General features: G+C 42.0%; 1 protein-coding gene across 1 annotated transcript in view; it reads left to right on the top strand.

Annotated features, from left to right (window-relative positions):
- LOC140338466 (xaa-Pro dipeptidase-like) overlaps positions 1–21847 on the top strand; it is a gene marked incomplete in the record, with an annotated part of 52171 nt that extends 30324 nt beyond the window's left edge. Inside the window, 2 exon segments of the mRNA XM_072422702.1 lie at positions 18234–18309; positions 21797–21847. Coding sequence (XP_072278803.1) covers positions 18234–18309; positions 21797–21847 — 127 coding nt within the window.
- Between the last annotated feature and the right edge of the window lie 2586 nt (positions 21848–24433).

A 24433-nucleotide genomic window follows, 5' to 3' on the forward strand; every position in this document is an offset into this window, starting at 1 on the left:
TAGGGGATAGTTATAGATCTGATAGGATTGCCTACATTTTTCCAGAGCCAACCCACTGCTAACATCATGATTGGGGCCCCTGAGTACTCAGAAAAGGTGCTGTGATGTTTTTAGGAAGTTATATACAGCACTCTGCCCACATTGCATTAAAAACACACCTAAAATAAGATTTCTATTTTACAATTAGCATCTTAAAGAGTGCAGAGAAACCAGAGAGGAAAAAAATACAAGCTTGATATGGCAAACCATATAATGACCCCCTCCGTGTCTCCGTGTTCTGCATCAGGTCCTCAGGGGCGGAACCAGGATCTGAATTTTGAGAAATATCTTTTCATTACAATAAATGTACTTTAGTAGTACAAATTTTCTTTTGTTGTTTTTATCTGCAATAGACCACATTTAGCAGATTTTTCTTTTCCTCTCACCCGGTGCTGAATTTGTTTTTCACAGCCCCCTTGATTTTTTGCGTTTTCATTACAAACCAGCAGAGCCTGAGGGTACAAGCAATGGGTGGTGTGTAGTTCAGTAGTTCCCAGTATGTCGTCGTTTCGAGATCGTACTTTTGTGATATTTCATCTTTGGATCGGTTTATGCCGCCTTGGTTTTTTCTGTTCTTGCCTCTTTGCATACAAATGTTGCATTTTTCGACGTTCAGAGTCCTTTTGTACAGTAGAGCTTTGTACGGTTGTCTCCCGTGTATCCCTCTAAGGTCTTGTTACGCAGGCCTGTAAGATAACTAATTAATCAGGTTTCTACCTTTAGAGCGTTTGTTTGCAAGTTACACATTCTTTTATGGATCGTTAAGGGATTAGCGTGCACGTACTGCGCTTTCATGACCAATAAAACCCAAGCAAAGATTACAGGAAATCTATTTTGTTTTTTCATACCCTTGCACTAGCAAGACCCCTTCCTGGCTGCAAAGTCACAGAGGTGCTTCATCCAGAGATAAATAGTTCAGGTTCTTGCTTAGATCATAGATACTGCAGTATAGGATTCTGGTCATAAATCCACAAAAGTGAACCTTTCAATAAACTTTAGCAGTCTGCACACATAAATTCATGAATTGCCAACATATACAGTATATTTCCAGAAAAGCCCCACCTTATATCATTGAAATGCCATCTTTGAACTTCAGTCCAGTGATTATGCCAAGGCTGAGATGTCATTAGTCTGCTGCAGGCAGGAGGGAGCATACCCTCATTTTATTCTCGCCCACTGATCAGGCTGCAAATTGTAACTGACTGCAGTAGGGGCTACCTTAAAGTGGAACTATCATTAAATTAAAACATTTACACTTACCTTTACTTCTGCAGAGCCCTATGATACCGCTGGAGCGCTCCTTGATTCCGTTCTGCTCCGTCCTAGTATCCAGCACGCAGGAAGTGCAGGGTGCCTCCGTCTTCATTCATGCACTTCTGGCTACGTTATCGTGCCGGTGCGAGATCAGGTGACATAGCGTGCTGCAAATGGGGGAAAAAAACAGTGCTGATCTCACTGCGCATGCGTGAGGTTGGCCCTTTTTTCCTATTGCTAGAAAAAAGTCCCTTGCCCCAGGAGCAGCCTGAGTCCCTCTGGCATGTGAGTATTCCAGGAGGCTGTGCACTTCCATTCTTTCTGTACTGCCATGGCCGTAAAGACAGAAGAGGAAGTGCTTCCCCCTTTCTTCCATGGATGCAAGCGGAAGATACTAGGTCTACTTTGAGAGACTGAACTGCGGTTGCTGTGTGTCCAAAAGAAATCAAGCAGAATGCAAAGGACTGGTCACCAGTATTGTCTGTGGTCTACCTGCAGATGATCATTCTCCATTACTGACTTCCCAGGCCTGGTTCTGCTTTCTGTATGTATGGAGGCCGCCATCTTGGTAGTTGCAGGGCTTTACTTCCTCACTCCAGAGCCTCCAGCAAGGAGAACAGTGAAAAGCACCAGGGTGCATCACTGAATCTTCCTCCAAACCTCCTGAGACCTGCAAGCAGAGCCAGCAGTGCCATGGATCTCACATTACAGGTGTACAGCTATGGTACCAATAATAAGAAGTGCCTAGGCATGCTTACCAGAAAGCGCTGTACCATTCATTCAAGACAAACCTAATCTTTTAAAATCTTCTTAGGCACAGATAACATTTCTAAATGTTACCTCTAGCACAGCAAATTTTTCCTTTTTGAGTTCACATCCACTAAAGGCGTCCATTTTGCCTGCAAGCTTATTTGCCAGCAGCAGCATCTCATGCGGTGTTTGCAGCCCCACCGACCAACCATCAAAGCTCTGTATCATTTGAAACTTCCAGCCTTCCCTGCTAATGTAATTTAAAGCTTTGATGACATTTCCAACGACAGCCTTAAGTTTACAATCTTCTCTGACTCCGCTGGGCCATCTGCATTTAGATATGGACATTCGTGAGTAATGTCTCCTATAGATTACACAGTATTACCACCAATTAATATTTTAAGCCCTCAAAATGCTTCATTAAATGCTATATGCTTAAAAATGTCAGCCATAAATTGTACGCGCCTTCGTCCCATCGAGTGTTTAAGTCTGCAAATCATTTACATAAAATGCTATACAATTTTTTTTTTATTATGCAAATGCCAGGTATTTCCATATACCTGCCTAAATAAATTAGACTGGTCTCCTTAGATCGGCGTATCCATATTCATAGCATGGAGAAAAAAAATTTAATTACTGCTTCTTCATCCAATTACATCCTTGGCCGGGCAAGGGTTAAAGAAGAGTGAGCGATCCGCTCCTTTGTCTGTCCGCTTGCAAACATTGCACTCATTTAAATAAGCTTTTCAGGAGCTATTAATTAATTCTCTTCTGCTAGGGCTGAAATGCCATTTGATTTCGATGTCTGATTAAAATCTGAATAGAAGCTTTGTTCATTTGGGGAGAAAGTAAAAGTAAAAGAAAAGGGGACACATGATGGGATGGATCACATGACGTATGCGTAGAGCTGTGGGTGTTTTTTTTTTTCTTTTCGGGTTTACATAAAGCATCAACCTACCTGTGGTTATAAATGCCAAGTTAAAGAGGATTATGCACTCCATTTAAGGCTTCTTATAAGTAAGAGCTCTTTAGCTATTCAGCTGCAAAATCGGGCAGGAAAATTCCAGGTAAAATACCACCTTTTCCTTTGGGTTCCATATTGAACATTGGTATCATTTAGTTTATAACCCAATGCACTCTGAATAGCCCAAATTTCAAAGCCCATTGAAATGCGCCATCTTGTGAGATCAGGGTTGCTCGGCATACCAAGATATCGCATAGCTGCCACGGAGGGAATCAAAGGTAAGGTAAAAATATTGATTTACAGGGAATACAACCGACCAGCCCAAAGCAGACAGCCACCCTCTTAATCTCCACTATCAGCAGTTTTAAACACTTGCCTACCCCTAGCCTGCCCTAGCACGCTCACATCCGTTTAGGGAAATAGTGGAAAAAGAAGAAAACTCCTTGTTGAGTTCAAAAGAAAACAAAGTGTTCTTCCAGTCCCTTTTAGCTGGGCGCACCACCCGTCACTTTTCAATAAGCACTCCGCCGTTTTTAAGTGGTTTATGAAAGTTGATTCCCAATACAGGGGCCACCACCCACCTACAGCTTCTTCCCACCCGGCTTAAAAACAATTCTAGGGAAATGGAACTTTTTTTTCCTCTGGACGTAAAGAGCTTGAAACTGGGTTTTTTGGGCCATGTTTAGGTACAAAACTACTGAAAAACTGAAAAGTACTGATGATATGAAAAACATATCATTTTATGGTGTAATAATATTGTTTTTACATTGGTGGTCAGTAAAGAGTATGTCCACTGCAGATTGTAATCATCATGACGAGGAAAGTATGGGGAAAAGGGGAAGTAGTGGGCCCAAGAGACAGACCCAATCCAGTTTAGGTTTTCTAGTTTTGGAGTGTGATGGGTCCGAACTTACAAGTGCACACCCAGTTGGTTCTTCTCCCTGCTTCTTTTGCTTCTCTTTCTGGGTTGCACACTGCACTATATATTAATGAAAACTATATAAGCAGTTGAGAGTTCCATCGCCTGACGCACTTCACCAGTGTAGGCTTTTATCATGGGGAATTTGTAAAAGAGATAAAGAGATTCATTATGCAAACGCTATATATCCATGAAAACCATATAATTTGACATGGATGGTCAGTAAAGATTATGTCCATTGCAGATTGTAAAGAGGAAGTAGTAGGCCCATAGGAATGGACCCAAGCCAGTCTGTTTTGTAGTTTTGGAGTGTGATGGGTCTGAATGTACAAGTGCACACCCAGTTGGTTCTTCTCCCTGCTTCTTTTGTTACTGCTTGTGCAGATTCTCCCTCTTGTAAATCCATGAGTAAATCAGTTGAGAGTCTCATCTCTGATGCGTTTTGCCAGTGTGTAGGGTTCTTCAGGGGAGTTTGTAAAAGAGATTTACCATGCAAGCACTATATATCAATGAAAACCTTATAATTATACATGGGTGGTCAGCAAAGAGTATGTCCATTGCAGATTGTAAAGGGATGGACCCAAGCCAGTTTTGGTTGTCTTGTCTCAATTTACAGGAAAAGTGCACACCCCATTGACTCTTCTCCCTGCTTCTTATGCTTCAGTTTGTGCAGATTCTGCCTTGCTTTACTTTTACACGGTATGCAAGCTGCCAATACAGAATAAATTCATGAAGTTACACTGCTTGGATTTATAACAAATACATTTAATAATGCAATAATCATTCCAGAGCTGCATCATTTGTGTCTTCTATATCTGCCTTTAAACCCTCTAAGCACAAAGGCTTTCAAAGCTCTGCGGTCTGGTGGGATGTCTTCTAATAGCGGCAGACGTGCTGTGCAGCAATCCCAAAATAGATAAACAGAAAGATTCCAAAACTGTAAACTTGGCTGGGTTCATGGGAGGAGATCAGATCCGGCCTTCGCCTATGGTAACTGTGCCGGATAAATGAGGATATTTATGTTTGCCGCTGTGAACACCTTTACACCTTGTTCATGCTAAAATGGAAATAAATTTCCATGTGCAAACATTTTCACAAGTCCTATTGCATTCTGCCCACCTGTCAGAGGGGTTATTTTCTTTTATTCAGGTACACTGAGCTAAGCTCTTGCTGCTTAGTTGCACAGTTTTGCACAATTCAGTGTCAGATTGAAGCACTTCACATGTGCAAGGTTAAGTCATCCTGACCTGGCCAGTGGACTTGGCTGAAGACTCCGAACCTGGAAGAAGACTGGGCGTAGATAACAACATCAGTGTGCGAAGTGCCTAGGGACATTGCAGCCTTCACAGTACTGCACTCTTGGGGCAGTAAGGACCCTTTAGGCTTATACAGCATGGTTACTTAGTGGTTAGCATTCTGGCCTTTGCAGCGCTAGGTCCCAGGTTCGAATCTTGGCCAAGAGTTTGCAGGTTCTTCCCAGGTACTCCGGTTTCCTCCCACATTTCATAATCCAGTAAAGTTAATTGGCCTCCTTCCAAATTGACCCTAGTCTATGTTAATGACATACGACTATGGTGGGGACATTGGATTGTGAGCCCCTTTGAGGGACAGCTTGTGACATGACTATGGTCTTTGTGCAGCGCTGCGTAATATGTTGGCACTATATAAATACTATGTAATAATAATAATTGCTCAGTTCAACCATGCCCACTCTGTGCAGGTGTCTGCACATGGCTGCATTGCTGTTGTGAATCACGAAGTGGTTCCTAAAATCTTCAAGTTGCTTCTGGCTGCACAGTTGCTTTGTCTCCTCTAGAGGAAGAAACCTGCAGCATGCCTCACAACTATGAGTGGTTGAAAAGCTGCAGATGTCACCTAAAACTGCATCGTGGAGCCATAAATGCAATGATGCTGGGTATATTTGACCATCGTGGCAAAATTCAGCAGAGTCAAACGCAAACTGTTGCAACATGCTGTCTCCCAGCTCCAAGAGGTGAATCTTGGTAACAAAAAACAGCCCAGAAGCTTGTAGACCAAAGCAACTAACCCCTATGGCATAACCCCCTCTACTCTTAAGTCAGTACAAAAAATACCCCCCAAAAAACCCAGCTTCAAGCCACTTTACCTGGGACTGTGCTGGGGCAGACTGTTTTGAGAAATAGGATTCTTTAATTTCCTAGGATGCTGCAAAAAAACTTGAGCAACTCCATTCTCTCCTCATCTTTCATGCTTCTAGACTTCAGCTGACTTTCAAAGAAAGGTGGGAGAGAGTGGTTTATATTTCTTTCTCAAGCGGTCCTGCAGTTATCTTAATTTAAAGTTTATCAACATCCAAAAACCAAAATGTCATATATTGCACGCTTACCAGATGTGGTGGTTGCATTATTAATATTTTACTATTTTTAGCCTGATGTTGGTTACCTAAATAGTTTTAAAAGTTTTCCCCCTGCACATAAATTGATCTCTTTCGATTTAGTTTCCCAGTGGGAACACTAGGTTATCGTTCCTTTCACAGTTTTCTACACCGCAGCCGAGTACCCCCCAGATGCGTCGCCTGCATTGCGGCCAGGCCTCCTAGTTACATATCCATGGAGATCCAGAGGATTAACTCGGTGAAAATGGATTGTGATGTATCTAATCCCCGGAATCCTGATAGACGTCGCGTTCCTTCCTCACAGGATTAGCTGGTAATCAGTAATGACAAAGCTGACTATGCTCAGTCCGCAGTGTCACGTTCGGCTGTCATGGTAATGAGATCGCCGGGGCTCTGGTATCAGTCAGATAATTAACAGCGTAATTAGTTTAAAGTCTCTAGACCCCGGCTGCCTGGCCTGAGATGGACTCATGCAGCTGTGATAGACAATATACTAATAGAGCATGGACTGCAGGATAAACCATCACTGGTCATTAATTGTCCTGTGCAGACTTTAAATAAACCCAGGTAAAAGGAGGAGGGGGGATAATAAAATTGTTGCATTAATTCCTTCTACCTGGTTGCCTGCAGCCCACATTCCTAAAAACGCCTTTTCCATAGCCCAGACTGTCCCTAGGAGCATTCAGGATCTGTATCAGGTTGATTTTTCATTCTAAGTCATGTGACACTAACATTTCTAGCTATCATTACCTCTCGCAGATATCCTACCTGCACCCCGCACATACACTACCTGCACCCCGCACATACACTGTTCAGGTCCCCTGAAAAGGCTCAGGTCTCTAGATAATCCCCTTTAGACTGCAGCCCATGCCCCAAAAAATATACAACTACCCCTACCCTCCTATTACAAGGGAAAAAAAGGAAAAGAAATTAAGGAAGGGAGGGATGGATGGATGCACCTAAAGGAGGATCGAGGTTATAAGAGTAGATTCCACTATGGAAATGTGATTATTGGAGCCTGGGTGTATATGGATTCCTGGAGATTTATTTGTCCATTTCTATTGGGCATTATCAAGGTCCAACAAGAACAGATAAATTCTATTAGAGCACAGGCACCTCAGTCCCCAACCAGAGCATTGGAAGATGCTGTAGGGCTAAAGGCTCCATGATGTGGGTTTCCAAGTCCAATTATTTGAAGAGGCCTAGGAGTGGTGATGCCATAACTAAAAATACAGTTGAGGTTCTGACCGTTCTATTTTTCTGTCTCACCTGATAAAGGTTTGCCTTTTTATTCAGCCATCCCTGTGCCTTTGCACGCACGCCATAATGTACAGCCAGTTAGATTCTGGTTTAGCTTCCCAAATCAACAGGACAGGGCATGTGATGATGCAGTATCATTGCCTTTAAAACAGGTTGGGGACCGCATGGTGACACAGAGTTCTCCCCAGATCCTTTTAGCTGGGTATACCACTCGGCACTTTTCAGTAACCACCCGGCTGTTTTTGGATGATTACTGAACAGTTGGGTCACAATACCGGGGCTGCCACCCACCTACAGCTTCTTCCCACCTGGCTCAAAAAAAATTCTGGGTTGAACACTGATGACACAAGAAACTGCTTTGAAAAAATAGGAAATAAGCGTATCACTTCTTGAGGAGCACAAGATGGACCTAACAGAATAATGAAGCTTTTAGTAGGTAAAATGTAAAAACACGTCTTCAATGAGAGTGTGTGGACAATTGCTTGGAGTTCTCTCTGCTTTAAACAGAAAATCTCATGGGGCCAGGCAGCAAGGACAGGTAGCACATACAGGAAAGCTAGGAAGGCAGCACAGGCAGGAGAGTCAGACAGCAGAAGTAGGCAGGTAGTGCAGGCAACACGTGCAGGACAGGCAGGGAGTGCACGCAGGAGAGTTACACAGCGGAAGCAGCCAGGTAGCACAGGCATTCAGCAGATTCAGGGAAAACATGCGGGACAGGCAGGATATTCAGGCAGGAGAGTCAGGAAGCACATGTGGGAGAAGCAGCCAGGTAGCACAGGCATTTAGCAAAGGCAGGCAGTACATTCAGAATAGTCAGTGAACACAGGCAGGCAGCCAGCAGTTCCACTTCCCCTAATTTTTCAGCAAGTATCTGCACACCTCTGAGCTTCTTATGTTCTGCAGAATCAGTTTTCTAAAAATAAAATCTTTCCTTTCAGTTTTTTCTTCTCGAGTTCTGCCTGTTGGTTCTATGACGGCCCGGGAATGTGTTGTCAGGCTCGCAGTGTGTATTAAATAAATGATCATATTAATAAATGATAAGTATATCTCTGCCAGAATGTAATGTAGGACTTTCTGCCTCTTGCTGGCAGCAGAGAGATAGGTTAGGACTGGAATTTTGGGAAGAAAAGCCAAACTGATGGAGCAGTCCAGGTGTTATGGATAAGTAGAGTAATGGATGAGCTCACAATACCTACCTGGAGAAAATGCTGCTAAAGGCTCCCTCAGGTGCTGGGCATGTTGGAGGTCTGAGGTCAGCTTCATCCGTCCTTCCCCTTAGAAGTCACATGAGCAAAAGTTTGATGACATAAGCAACACGAATGTGGGGGGTGCTAAAGCAGACTTTTCCCCGGAAAGGTAATTGATTTATTTTTTTTAAATTCAACATTTTTCGAATAATATTTTTTTTGCCCCTTAAAGCAACAGAATTGTTTTTTTTAATGTATAGGAGGAATCGATCCTCGTCTTTTTCTTCCATTGCCATCATTCCATCGCAACCTCACATTCTTCCCGCAGCCTATTTTTAGAACCCGTTGGCGCATTCGTTAACTAAATGCAGACTGGCGGTGTCTGGAAGGCCTCTAATTGGCACCCAGAGCCACGAGGAGGATGTCAAAGGTGTGAGTCAGCATCCAAGCGGTCGATGGTGCTCGTCTGCAATTAAGTCAAGCGCCGCGTCGCGGCTGCGTTTCGCCAGAGCCGTTGATTGAGGGGTGCGAGATCTTCCCAGGCTCGTTTAATTAGCAGTCTGTGAAAATGATTCTCTTTTATCTCTGTCGGCGTGTTAAATCCCGTGTCTCATCCTTCACGTGTGTCGAGAAGGTGATGATTGCGTGGGTGGCTGCGAAGATTTTTTTTTCTATCGCTCGGTAAGTTTTTTTTGAGTTTCTCGTAAAAAGGAGTATGCGCGGATTGACGGCGTGTTTTCAAATGTAACAGAGAACTTTAGATCTGCTTGACGAATGTTGTTGTCTTTTCAGCAAAAAAAACATTTTTATTCATTGTGGAAATCTCATGGAAGCTTTTTACGTTTATGCGACTCAAAATGTTATTTTAAATCTTTTCAACCTCAACTTTTCTTTAAATTAATACCTGGTGATCCTGTCATGAGTGTTCTGGCTAAGGGTTTTCCTTTTATAAGGTGACAACGTACTGTTACTGCCCCCAAATTGTGCTGCTTTGTCATTCCAATTGGTTTGCACTGTTTGGATGGGGAATAAAATACGGTAATTGGGTCTGATGACATTGGTGTATGTGCCATTGCATAACATTCAGCCGCACATAACGAGCAATTTGAATAGGCCCTGAGCTATCAGGAGCAAACTTTTAATTTTCCTGAGGGTACAGCTGCAGCTTCCATTTATGAATACTACATAGTAAAAGAGAGGTGCGCAGGAATTACACCGTCAGCGCCCATACAATGGGCACGAATGGTTGCCCGCCCTTGCTGAAACCTGCCATGGCGTCGAAGATGACTCCTTCAAGGGATACAGGTCCTGGACCAGGGCGGCTGCTCACAGTTAAAAATGTGCCATAACTTTGGACTTTGTACAGCGTTGTATAATATGTTGGCGCTATATAAATACTGTGTAATGATAATGCATATACTTGCTGATTATGGCTGAAGCTCACCACCCACCAACAAATCTATATAACGTAGGGCCTCTGTATGGTCCTCTCTTGTGCCCCGACAGCTATATTTGCATGCCCAGACCTAGGTAAATATTGCTTTGTTTACAGTTAGGCTGTCTATGGTCTGAGAGCCACATAACTGCAGACCAGAACTGAGAATACCAGGGAAGATATCTATTCCATCTTTCCTTACTACTTGTTTTATTATTTTTCATGCAAGGAGCCACAAAAGATTTTTTGACTGCACTTTTGGAATCAATAGAATAACGGATCAAAAACTGCTAAAAGAATGTGTTTGACTAAGCTCCGACCATCCTATCCCATGTGATTGGTATAAAAAGTGTAATGTAAACCAGAGGAATCACTGATGGCTTCCATGTTCTCTCAAGGCATTGATTGGACAGCAAATCTGCTCTTTGTAAGTCCAGGTTCACTTTAGGAAGTGATAAAGATAACTCCAGAACTGTCAATAAAATAACAGAAATGGCACTTACCTTTATTTCCACAGAGCCCCCCATTCCTTTACAGTTGGATTTGAGTCCGTCCTGTTCCATCATCCTGGATTCTTCCTTCATCCTGGCGCGGAAGGACCACCAGGCTCCTCCATCTTCTTCTGGCTTCTGCTTATATCACCTGAGGAGCAAAGTGGGGGTGATTGTTCCTCCTGTAAATGTAAAGTGCCGATCTTTTGCGCATGGGTGGGGAAAGCCCCTTTTAGGCATGCCGGAGATCAGGCATGCACAGAAGGAGCAGCCCCAAGCCTGGGATATGTGATGTAGGTATCCCAGGAGGCTCTTGACTCCCATTCAGTCTTTACTGCCGCGGCAGTAAGGACAAAAGGGGACTAGACTTCTATGTATGATTTGCTTTTTTCACATTTGCTTGGAGTCCTTCGTTTTGCACGCTACATTTAACAGATTACACCGAGGCTGGTTTAGAAAATAGAGAATTTGTGTCCCTCGTAAAATGAGATTTCCTTTCTCCGAGAGCCTATTAAAACTAGCATGCTCCCTAATGTATAGCTGGTTAAATCAATGTCCTAAGTGGCTTCTCTGCATCATGCACCGTTCTTTAATCCTCTCTTTAATAACAGACTGTGTCTGGGTTTTTCCATCCTCGGAGGAGCCTTAGATTCTTTTTGCGGAAAATACAGCAGCTGCCTTACTATATATAACTCCTGTAAACATCCTTTAATTTATGTCCTGTTTTTTTTTATAGAACAGTTTTATTATAGTGTGCAATAGATAGTGCAAAGATCCAAACAGATCAGTCCCAATCCATACAGATTAGCCCCCCCCTTGAGGAACTTGAAGGATAAAGTCACTGCCCATGGTGGCAAAAAATGAGGAGGTTTTGATGTCTCCAAGACTCCAGACCAAAAAATACATGGAGAAATAAAAGCGTGATATATGTTCTAATCTCTAAACCCTCCTTTTGTATTCAGAAATATCTCATCTCTTATGGGAGTAACATGGGACATAGACAACCGTCAAGACCTAAAGAACCTCCCCCACTCACTGTAAATCTTAAAACAAATTTTTTGCTTAAGTTGGGCTTTAACAATTTCTATTTCACGGTGAAAGGCCAGCAGTTTCTTAGGACCTGGATTTGATTTTACCATTTAACTTTTCAGTTACCACCTAATCCACAAGGAAGTTCTGTTGGTAATCAAACGTGCAAATTCAGCTCAACAATTCTGTGTGCTACCTGTGCCATTTGCATTTGCCCCTATATGTTGTTACATGTCTAGTTTGCCCAAAATAACATTTTCCCTGATCCAAATGCTAGTTACTGAGATATCTCATTTAAATCTTGGAATTCTAGATCATTTTTTGGTATTGTTGTTGATTTGATGTTTTTACCAAGGACTCCAGATGGTATTGTTCTACTTTCTATCCCTTCTGTCAAGTTAGGGCTCAGATACCAAATTTATATGTTTGCTTGTTTGCCCAAGCTTTCTGTACCTATTTTTTTGGTTCCTGATTTCTTAATCTTATTTTATCCTGAGATCGAGCCCTTTATTTCATGGACATCAGTCTGGGTTCAAGTCATTTGGAGAGGTCTCTACTTGGCATTCCGATTTCATTTGCATTCATTTCTGGTATTACTTTGGGTTTAGGTTATTGTAGTCTGTTCCTTATGGATTTAAGGAATTTGTATTTAAGAGATTTGATTAAGCATCCATTGGGTGGCTTGGTAGTTGGGCATTTTGGACTGGATTGGGTGGCTTAGCAGTTGAGCATTTAGAACTGGATTAGGTAGTTTAGTATTTGGGCATTAAGAACTGGATTAGGCTTCTGTTAGGTGGCTTAGCACTTAGACAGTTGGAACTGGATTAGGAGGCTTGGCAGTTAAGTAATTAGGCAATTGGGACCGAAATGGGTGGCTTACCAGTTAGGCATTTGGGACTGGCAAGGATGGCCTAGCAGTTGGACATTTGTGACTGGAATAGGTGTCTTCGCAGTTGGGCATTTGGGACTTGCATGGGTGGCTTAGCAGTTGTGCAGTTGAGACTAGATAATGCTTCCTTGGGCATCAGCCTAAAACCATTGGTAACATATCCCCATAAAGTTGTTAAGTTTTACCCATCTTTAGCAGTCATTACGAAAACAAATGATGGTGTCACACTTCCTTGATGTATTCTCCATATTGTGGAATAAACCAACTGGGCACAAATAAAAAAGTGTACAAATTCTTCTATCATTCTATTTGCAAGGTCACATCCCTAATATAAGCTATTTTTTGAACAAAAACACATAATGGTGGGACTTTAAATTCCATCTAGAATCTAGTATAAACCAATAAAACCTTTATTCAAGTACAAAAAAGCAACAACAACAATAGTAGCAGCAGCATAAAAAAATGTGTATACATAGTGTGTCCAATCTCCTGTGTAGACACCAACAAGAGTGGTGTTAAACCAGTCGACGCGTTTCACGGCAAATGTGACTGCTTCTTCAGGACATGTCAGGAGATCTACAATATATAGACACATATTCAACTTTTTTTTTAAATTAAATAAAACATATAGTCATATGTATACATATCTTTCAGTTCAACAAAGAACCATAGTTGTAACAATTATTACCTACAATGATGAAAATACCTATGTTTGTCCATACAGCTTTCCGCTCATGATGTAAAAACAAGCAATGGAAGGGAGCAAGAAACACAGGCGGCTCCAAAAAAAAATCCTATCAAATTCCTGGATAATTAAGAAAAAAAATATTTTTTATCAAATAATTAATTAATTTATTGTAGGGGCTAATATGTTTATATTTCCAATAGTATAATTAAATTAAACATACAGCGGAAAGCTGTATGGACAATCATGGGCATTTTCATTTGTGTAGGTAATAATTGTTACAACTATGGTTCTTTGTTGAACTGAAAGATATGTATACATAATACTAAATGTTTTATTTAATTAAAAATAGGACAAACAAAAAGTTGGATATGTGTCCATATATTGTAGACTCCTGAAGAAATGCCTCCACTGATTTAACACCACTCTAGTTGGTGTCCACACGGGAGATTGGATGCACTATGTATACAAATTTTTTATGCAGCTGCTACTATCATTGTTGTTGCTAGTTTGTACATGAATAAAGGTTTTATTGGTTTATACTGGATTCTAATTGGCCTTAAAAGCCGCACCATTGTGTGCTTTTGTGTGAAGTATAACTAACTGGGCACAACTTTGAACAAAAGGGACAAAATTACCGATAGGTTTTTCTACTGAAGACCAAAAAAAAATGGTCTTTTTGTTCAAATCAAGTGTAGTATCTCTATTATATTATATCTATATTCCTATCAGTGGTTAGGAGTAGGAACTACTCCTAACCACTGTAGTGAATCGGTACTGCCTATTCGGTTCAGGATCCCATGGTGATGTTCTGTAAGAGGCAGGGCCCAGGCTTAACTCCTCTAAAAGAGGCAAAGAAGGAGGCCAGGGACCGCTGCTGTGAAGAAGCTCCCAAACGGGCCTAAATCCACACTGATAGGGATGGAGAACCCACAATCTGGCCATGTGGCTGGGAAACGCTGAAGCCGCAGTGATACGTCCCCCTGGAGGTAGTGTTCGGGGCTTGTTTACCCAGGGTGTTTTCTGTGCACCAGGCACATTTCGCAAAGTAATTTTCAGCACAACGCCTCTTTTCTGGGCTGACTGCAGCTAGTCCTAAATAGGCAAGTTTTATACATTTGCCCATTGTTTTTACCGAGCTCCTAATGCTTTGTATGTGTCAGTATTTTGAATGGAGGGTGATGGTGCCATCAAGGCCAGCCCTGATGTTTTGGAAAGTTCCCTGGGCTTATGGTGGGTTACTCTCCATCAGTGGGAGTCTGCCTTCAGGGAAGCTTCCAACTTAGTATTTGGTGGGCTAGCCCAAAAGCAACGGGACCTGTCTGGCTTCAGCTAGGTGGGTCAAGTTAACCCAGTCCCCCAATTGGAGCATTGAGCCCTGGGGGTTGGGGGACACGGGGCACTTCCTGCTGCATTTTCTTGTTCTTTTTTATACTCTCACAGGGTTTCTCCGAAAGGTAAAATGTTTATTTTGAGAGGATAGCCATGTCACTGCCATATTTCCTAGGTAAGCCCAACTTACAAACCTAAACAGAGATGTCACGTATCTTCGATAGATTTTCCATTAACATGGAAATTAAAATTAAAATGTGACACATTGTAGCCTTGTAAGAGAGGCAAATTGCGGGGAAACCTTTGAAAGATATAATTAGCCTGCTGGTGATTTACCATTCCTAATACTAAAATAAGGGTTTTGCAAACAAGCCAGCTGTTAAATCTTAGCAAAAAAAAAAAAACACAGATTAGTGCAGCTTTGTGTTCATTTATACAACATTCAATGTATTTTTAATATTTTTTATTAATGTATCCGAATTTCATAAGCCTCTTGCAGCCCCTTAAGCAGAGCTCAGACTTGTAGGGCGTGAAACAGCACAAGAAGCCATATAGTTTTTGAAATACAAATCTTTTGTCCTATATGTTGTTATATATGTATTTTGTCGGTACTTCAGGCTTTTTACCTGGAGTTTAGCTATTGATTTGGATGTTTTTCTTCTAAAAAGCATTAAAACAATTCTACTGTATGTACATGAAGAGCTGTGATAGCAAAAGCTAATTCTTCTCATCTTCAAGCCGAAACAAAACAAGTTTCAGTTGTTAAAGCTCGAGTACCTTGTACAGTGCTCTCCGAGTGTCTCGCAAGCCTTTGCTGTAAATTTCTAAAGGAAAAGTAATCTTTTGGCGAGATGGAAAGCAGAGACAAAGCATTTTATCTGGCATTATAAAAGGCCGCTGTTATTGATACAAGTCCTATTGCTATCGACAAGAAGCAACGCAGTGAAGAGCAGGGTGCCAGCCAGCATATCTCAAATACAAAACAGTTGTGATCGGCGGGGTGGCCGGCTGCTGCCAGACATGAAATGGAACTTTGGATGGAGGTAAATGCGGATGGTAATTGAGTTTGAAGTGCATAAGAAGAGAGGAAAATCTTATCCTAGCATAACAGTTTCTTCAAGGCGAAAGCAAAGAACAAGTGGATTGTTGGAGGTGGGGGAAAGAGTTCAGACAGTGACAGAGAGAGGGACTGTTGAGTAGAGAGGATAGCCAGGAGACCACTTTTAGACCGGGGGATTAGAGGACAAATGCCACCATGTTTTAGGATTTATGGAATAACAAGGACACCCTTTTGTTTTCAATTGCTCCTTGGCTCATGGGCTCAGAGGTAGAAAATCAGAGCCGATATTATAGGAAACTTGAACAATACTGAAACATTACAGTATATGTATATAGGTTGTAAAAATTGGTTACAGCAGCAGGTTGTTGCTTCCCTTAAACACTAGGCAACCATTAAAGGGGAATTAAGTAAAAATAAAAAAAATCACACATACCTTTAATCACATAGATCCCTCGATGGCGCTGATGAAGAAGGTCCTTCTTCATCAGCGCCGGGTGCCGCCATTTTTTGTCTTCTTTTCCAGTCTTCGTGCTACGTCACCTGATCTCACACTGCGAGATCGGGGGACATAGCCCACTGTAAAGAGGAAAAAGAGAGCCCATCTCACTGTGCATGCAAAAGATCAGCATCCATTTCCCCTTTGTGGAAAAAATGCCGCTTCTGCACATGGCCGAGACCAGGCATGCACACAAGAAGCAGCCAAGGGCCTCCCGGGATGCTTGACATAGGTATCCTGGGAGTCTCTGTGCTCCCATTCAGTCTTGATCACTGTAGTGGTGCGCCTTTTTTTTTTTTTTTTTTTTTTAATAAATAGAATTTTTACTTTACATATAAGGGTTGTCATCCCTTTTATTTAAAGTAAAAATGTTGAGTTTAGGTCCTCTTTAATATCTTGGTGTGTACATTGGACATTTGAGAAAATATGTCTTGGACTTCTAACAAATGGGGTGGTGCTCTTTCTTTCTTTTGTAATATAATTGTATATTCTACAAATTTAACAACCACTTATAGAATTATGTTTCTTGTTTTTGCAAACTTTTACTCAATATGCAACCATTAAAGCCTTGGTGAAGTGGGCATTGTCCCCAAAATGTAATGGTTCATATCTGATTGTGATGGTTTGATCCCATAACGAGTAGTGTGGTGATCTTGCTTTTTTTTTTTTTTGTAACCTTTGGGTTCTACAAATTCATCAGCCATTTTTTACCAAATTGTGGAGCGGGAGGATTTTTGGAAGGGGTGAGGAGATCTTGCTCTGAGAGTGGAACGTTGGGATAGGGACCACTTCTAGACCATAGGATTCACATCACTACACCATTTGGGTTCCTGGAATGAATCTAGCACTGACTCTAATAAAGCTTTTTGCCTATTTGTGTTATTTTAGTTGTAAATGGGGTCTGGTGGAAAGAGTCACTCACCAGCTTCTCAATACTTTTTAAGTTCCAGTAATGAACATCTGAGATTTTCTAAATCTTTTCTGCTTCATCTTGGAATGTTGGTTGTTTCCATGTGGGATGTTCTATTCTTGTTATATTTTCTATAACATACCATTGGTAAGCCAATATTTTTTGGTAGGCCAATGGTGAGATCTCCTTGCCATACTTTTGGACTTCTTTTGTGTTCCAGCCCTGGGTCCCCTCCTTTGGTCCATTTGGCTCAGAAAGTGGATAAGACAGTTCTTCTAATTGGTGTAGACCAGTGCTTCTCAACCTTTTTAACATGAAGGAACCCTTGAAATTACTTTTAGGTCTTCAGGGAACCCCTTCTATAATTACTATATCCACAGCTCACAGTTTATTAGCATGGTGATCCGTGGGAAGAATCCCCCTTACAGCCAAAAACATCTCTGATGTCACTTAAACTGACCTGAGAGGCACAAACTGCTCATTGCTCAAGAAACCCTCAGCAACCTCTGGAGGAACTCTGGTTGAGAAACACTGGTGTAGGCATTTCAGGCAAAGCAATGTGTCGCTTGATGTTTAAACAATGTGTGCTGGTGCCGAGCTTCCCTGCTGTTTTCTGAGACACCTTTAGTGTCCTTGGGCCTTCCTATGACCCAGAGACCCCAAGTGCCCCCTTGTGCTCCAAAGATGTTTTCGGCATCTTTGTCCTTGCACCCGGGATCTTGAGTGCCTTATGCCCTATGTTCCAGAGTTCCTGCAACCTTGCCCTTGTGGTCCTGCAAACCTTGAGCCTTCTTTTTCTTTTGTTTGGATTCCTTGTTTTAAAAAAGTTTTACACTGGGCCAGCACTTTCTCAAAGAAAATGAAAATTCTTTTTGAACACGATATGCCAAGTGTGACACACATCAAAGAATAGCATAGGAAGACTGAAAACGCTGCAGCAAAAGTGTTGTCACCCTACTACAGGAAATTACAATCTTGCTGAATTTCATCTGATCAGCGTTTATTTTTCTGTATTTCCTTTTCTTTTTAAATGATTAAGCATGGAGAATAATCTGTGCATGTATTGCAGAGGTGAACTAAATAATATATATTTTATTTCCAGCAATATCTCTCTTATAATCTTGATTTCTCATTGTCCTAATTAATTTTATCTCTGCAGCCGTGTTTTCAAGACGGACATGGAGCTGGAGGTTCTGCGCTACACCAACAGAATTTCCAGCGAGGCTCATAAAGAGGTAACACCCCGGCATTCTTTGGCTGTTGTTAAAATGAACAATGGTTTGTCTCTTTGTATGTCCTCCTGTTTTCTTCTGTCACATCACAGATAATTGTATTGACTGCAGGGAAATGTGACTATCGATTTGTTTCGTCCCTTTGCTTCTTGTCTTCTATGTGTAGTAATAGAAATGTCCCTGGTATTACACAGTTCTATGAATAGCAGCTGTTGAGGTCATTCATTGCATTAACTCCTTGTTATTTGTTGGATATATAAAGAGGATTTTGGTGTAATGCTAAAGAGGACCTGTCAGTCTTCCATTCTTAAGGAACAATGCTGAAAGTAATTGTAATACCTAAACAAAGCAGTTCTTTAAAATAAACATGTACATATATATATGTGTACATAAATGTGTGAGTGAATAGTTTGAGGGGCTGGTTGGACTGTGGACGGTGTATATATGTCACTCATGTTTCTTACATACACATGGTAAGGGCCCCAGGGTTTATGGCTGATATGAAGAAAACATTTTTTTGTTTTCTCAGAACCTTAATAGGTTTTGTCCTAGGTCCTGAAGCCTGGAGGCTTTATAGAGCAATGGGTGGGGTAATGCCTTTAATCCCATATCCACATCTTATCTTACCTGCTAAGGTTTGGTTCTGGATTCTGAAGCCTGGAGGCTTGTAGAGCTTTGGGTTGGATAACACCACCATTCCCAGGTCCACATTTCACTTGGTAGCCAGGTATAGTTTGGTTCTGGGTACTGAAGCTTGGATGCTTGTAGAGCTTTGGGTTGGATAACACCACCATTCCCAGGTCCACATCTCACTTGGTAGCCAGGTATAGTTTGGTTCTGGGTCCTGAAGCTTGGATGCTTGTAGAGCTTTGGGTTGAATAACTCCTCCTTTCCTAGGTCCACATCTTACCTGGTATGGTTTGGTTCTGGGTCCTAAAGCCTGTAAACTTGTAGAGCTTTGGGTTGGATAAAGCCACTACTCTCAGGTCCACACATCCGTATCTAGTAGCCTGGTAACCTTTGACTCTGGGTCCTGAATCTTTGAGGCTTTAATAGAGCTTTGGGTTGGATAATGCCTCCATTCCCAGGTCTACATCTTATTTTCTAGCCAGGTAAGTTTTGATTCTGGGTCCTGAAGCCTGGAGGCTTTGTAGAGCTCCTACTTTTACAGGTCCACATCCTAACTGGTAAGATGTGGTTCTGGGTCCTGATGCCTGGAGGCTTGTGGAGCTTTGGGTTGGATATTTTCTCCATTTCCAGGTCCACATCTTATCTGGTAGCCAGATGGTAAGGTTTGGCTCTTGGTTCTGAAGCCTGGAGGCTTTTTAGAGCTTTGGGTTAGCTAACACCTTCGTTCCCAGGTCCACATCTTACCTGGTAAAGTTTGGTTCTGGGTCCTAAAGCCTGAAAACTTGTAGAGCTTTGGGTTGGATAAAGCCACTATTCTCAGGTCCACATCTTATCTGGTAGCCAGGTGGTAAGGTTTGTTTCTGGGTTCTGATGCCTGGAGGCTTGTAGAGCTTTGAGTTGGATCAAGCCACCATTCTCAGGAGCCAGAGTTAATCATTAGTGTCAGCTGTCCACAGACCATATATATATATGATCTGATTGGTCATAACCTTTCTTCCCAGCTTCTGAGTGCACATAACAATATCACCTAGCACACAATAGACCATATGTGCACAGGCTTTCACTTATTAGTCGCATTCATATGCACAGGCATCGGAGAGGCAAGTATCTCACCACTTGCACTTTGCAGAGACACCGCAGAGGCATTATTGGATGCTCCTTCTCTCATAACTCCCCACTTGTTCTAAATCTTATTAAAGCCTGGAATGAAAGGTTTCATTGACAGGACGCCTTGTCCCTTGTTATAAATAGCATTTATGGTCGGTAAGCTGTTCGATAACTCTCACAATATCATAGCTATACAGTTAGACCGGGTGAAATAAGACGTCCACTAGAGTTGTCTGCTCACAATCTCAAGCTGTGTTGATCCAGAGGAAACGAGCCGCCCTTGGACAAATTTGACCAATTTAACCTCCCATGGGAACAAAAAGATCCCTTCCTGAGCTCTCGGAGGAAGTCGAATCAATATCTTGCATTTGGTGTATTTATAACCACCGACAACATTAGTTGTAATGCAATAGTCTGGTCTGATTCAATGTCCATTCTTCCACGTTCAATATCCCATGATTTACTCATGTGGCAGAACTGTAAAGACATCTTCTTTTGCTAAATATAAAATCATGATGTCCCCTTGTCATGTTTGTAGTCCTTGGCCTTAAAAAAAGGGGAAGTTAAAGTTAACTCTTAACTTGGGAGATTTGCCCTTTTGGGTGCCATTATTAATGGAACATTAATAGAGAGCAAATCTTCGAAAAGGGACACCCGTTTATGGTGAAAATGTTAAAATCTTAAATACAAAGATGGGCAGGAGACCTGATTGTTCTCTGCTGCAGTTCATTATTGGCTGCAGGTCTTGTCCCTTTCCTAGGCAATGACTGGACAAGGAAAAAAGAAACGGCAGACTGATGAGCTCATCTATGTCCCTCTGCTCTTCTCTGCTTGGTATTTGTTAGCATTTGAACCTTGCAGCTCATCTGATTGTCTCTGTGTTCTGCTTTCCCCTCAAATCTGAGCTCTGCTATATAGGTGCTGCAAGAAGCCATTACGTTTAATCTATCCAGAGTTCAGCTTTATTTCCGATCACTTCCTGCTGTGTTTACATGACTGTAAATGAAGGAAATTGTCCTCAATAGAAAAAAAAATTAAACCTGGCATTAGTAGTTAACATTTATCTTGTATCACAATACTTTCCCTCCAAGTATCCGTATTCAATTATTCCAATTTAGTCGTACATTGTAAACCAAAACAGACCAACGCACACATGAATTGAACAAAACACAAACACACGGTTGGCATCTCTGACCCCTCGCCTGCTTTCTTTTCCTTTTTAGTAAAACACTCCGCAAGAAGGACTAAAAATCACCTTCAGGCCACGTTCTGCGATTTTATTTGTTTATTATCTAGGATGAGAAAAGAAGGATAAAAACATATTCCAGTGTCGATTCTGGTAAAAAGAACAAATATTATACTTTGGCCAAAACTCATATTTGAATAATAAAAGGTCCCCTCAGGATGATGCAACATCTGTTGAATAATCTCCGTGTGAAAGAGGATAAGCGCAGCAAGGTCCTGCAGCAACTGGGAGCCATAGACGTATCTGCTGCGTTCAGAGAGGAAACGGATTTCGTTCCTTGCCGTAGTCGAGTGCAAATATAAATGACCCGCGATCATTCCCTGCGGGAGCAATTATTTTGCTTGGTGCTCCCCCCTTCCCATTCTGAATATTACCAACTGTCAAAGGAAGGTTTAACCCCTGTTAGTCTTAAATCGCTATTGCCTGGAAGGATGGGGGTATTGGGAGCCTTCGAAGGATGTAAAAAGGACAATATAACCTGCTGCAAAATTGCCATCTTATTCACAGCACCGAGAGAGAGCTGAGAGAGGATCAGAAGGCGATGAGGCAGAAGAGTAAATTGGCTGTTCGTGGTTGGAGAACATTTATGCTTCTTTCTCCATAGAGAAGATTTAAGATGCAAACTCGATGGAGTAACCTTGGGTATAGTTTATACAGCTTTTAGAAATTAAATTAAATTGTAAAATCACAACAATCAATATAGACGTCTAGATGCTTATGAAGCCACCATCAGGCCCCATTCTCATCCATGTGTTTTCGAAGTGCTTGTGCAATTTAGGGCAACCCAATCATTAAAAGCAGACCAAATCTCAACTTTTTACTTTACAATAAGGGGTAGACAAACTTTTTATATAAAGTCAAAATTGTATTTATTTTATTGTTTTTTTTTATCCTGCAACTCCGTCTCTATCTCGACTAATTGAGAGCACAGAGCCTCCCAGGATATATACGTCATGTATGCCGGGAGGCTCCTGACTGCTCCTTGGGCATGTGCAGGAGGGAAATTTTCCTACACTGAGGGGAATGAGTGGCAAATCTTGTGCATGCGCAGTGAGATCGGCACGCTCTTTTTTTCCCCTTTTACTGTAGGCTATATCACCTGATCCTCATGCCAGCACAGTACAAAATTGGGTGACGTAGCCAAAAGAGGAAATAAGAAGGGTAAAGATGGCGGCACCCACCATTGGGAAGAGGGAAAAATCAAGGACGGCGTGAGACCTGATCAAGAACTTTTCCAGCGCGATTAAGGGATCTGCGGAATTACGGGGAAGTGTAATTTTTTAATTTTTTTGTTTAGTTCGGCTTTAAATGCACCTTCAGTTTTCCATAGTGAATCAGAAAGTGTACAATATTTTTTTTTTTCACGACACGCCTGCTGGTGCATTTCTGTTCATTGTGGTGCACTGCAACATTGGTGCATTGTGGTGCAGTTTAAACTGGATTGCACCACAGTGCACACATGGTCCGCCCTTTTTATTTTTTGTCTGTGTTAGTGTTGGAGTTTGAGATCTGCCAGTGCAAGCAGATTATGGATGGTGGAAATGGTTGTATAATGCTTTCCAAAAACAGCAATGCACTCTAGGTAATACCTATATGTGATTCTGAATGTTAGTGATTAAAGGAAATTCAAAGAATTCCAAAGAATGAAATCCAAAGAATAAAGTGGGTAGGGCCAGGGATAGTCAGTCTGGGAAGAGAGGGAAGCCAATATTTCTTCGATATGCCAAAGGTGAGATCTCCTTGCTATGCGTTCAGACTTGTGCTGTTCCAGCTCTGGGTCCCCTCCTTCGATGTATTTGTCGCAGAGAGCCGATAAGGTTTTGGAGAAAATTCTTCCAGTTGGTGTAGATCAGTGTTTCTTACCATCAATGGGTTAAATATTGTGGTGGATCACTGGGGGTTGCTTATGGTAATGGGATGCTTACAGCGCATTTCAGAGGCAACAGATTCCAAAAGTCCAAAATAACAGCATTTTTTATTTGTTTAGGCAACTGTTACAGCACACTTTCCAGCACTTCAAAACAAAACCAATAAACAGTAGTCCGGCTGGGCCTCTGGCTACCGCACTTAGGTGCCCTCTCCTACTAACACATGCATTAGATCAGTACTGCTCCACACCCCTTTTCCTGCAGCCTGGAACAGACTCTGGCTCCTTTACCAGCCTGGAACACACTTCCTCTCAACCTAGAACACTCTGGCTCTCCTAGCCTGGAACACTGGTTCTCTCTCTTCAGCCTGGAACCCTCTGGCTCTCTCTGCCTGGAACCCTCTGGCTCTCTCCCAGCCTGGAATCCACTCTGGCTCTCTTCCAGCCGGGAATCCACTCTGGCTCTCTCTTTCAGCCTGGAACCCACTCTGGCTCCCTTCTTAGCCTCTTGTTGATCACTTTCCCTCAGCTTCTTGCTGATCACTACTACGCCTCCTTGCACCTGAGTGCAGGAGGATATAACCCAAATCGGGTTTGGGCCAGGGAACCCACCCTTTCACTCCCTTGGCCAGCTCCAGGCCCTAAAGAACCTAGCTTTCTTCCTAAAAACCTATCCAACATACTGATATAATCTTTCCCTGAAGCCTTTTATAACACTTTTTCCTGACATTTTAGGGACACTCTGTCACAATATTACAAACATGGAAGTCTCCGTACAAGGAAAGCGCTGCAAAGTCTAGAATATGTTTGCCAAACTTTTGCCGCTCTCCATTTTTTTCCCCTCAGTGACTTTTTTAAAGGGTTGGAGTCTGTGAAATCAGCCTTGATGGGTTTGGAAATCGTGAAAGAAATGTATTTATGGGTTTCATCATGACACAATGACTAGGAAACGCGGCCCGGAGACTTGGAGGAGGTGTGATAGTTTGTATGCTTGGAGACATTGCCCAGTGACTGGAACTTCAAACGCCAGAGTAATGGCTTCTCAGTATGAGGCTTAGAAATTCTAACAAGATAACAACCGGTGTCGTTTATTACAGAAAGCAGGCCGAGGAATGGGAATCGCTTTGAAGCCAGCCAGAAGATACCCTTCAATGTTTAGGAAAGAGCGCAAGCATGTTTCATTGCTTTGGGTCTCTCCACACTCTAGGGGGTCTTCAGAAGTCGGGTCCGAATGTTGACAAGTTAAAAATTATCTTTATAGCTATTTCAAGAGTTTC

Source organism: Pyxicephalus adspersus, chromosome 9, assembly GCF_032062135.1.
Source record: "Pyxicephalus adspersus chromosome 9, UCB_Pads_2.0, whole genome shotgun sequence".
Classification (NCBI taxonomy): Eukaryota; Metazoa; Chordata; class Amphibia; order Anura; family Pyxicephalidae; genus Pyxicephalus; species Pyxicephalus adspersus.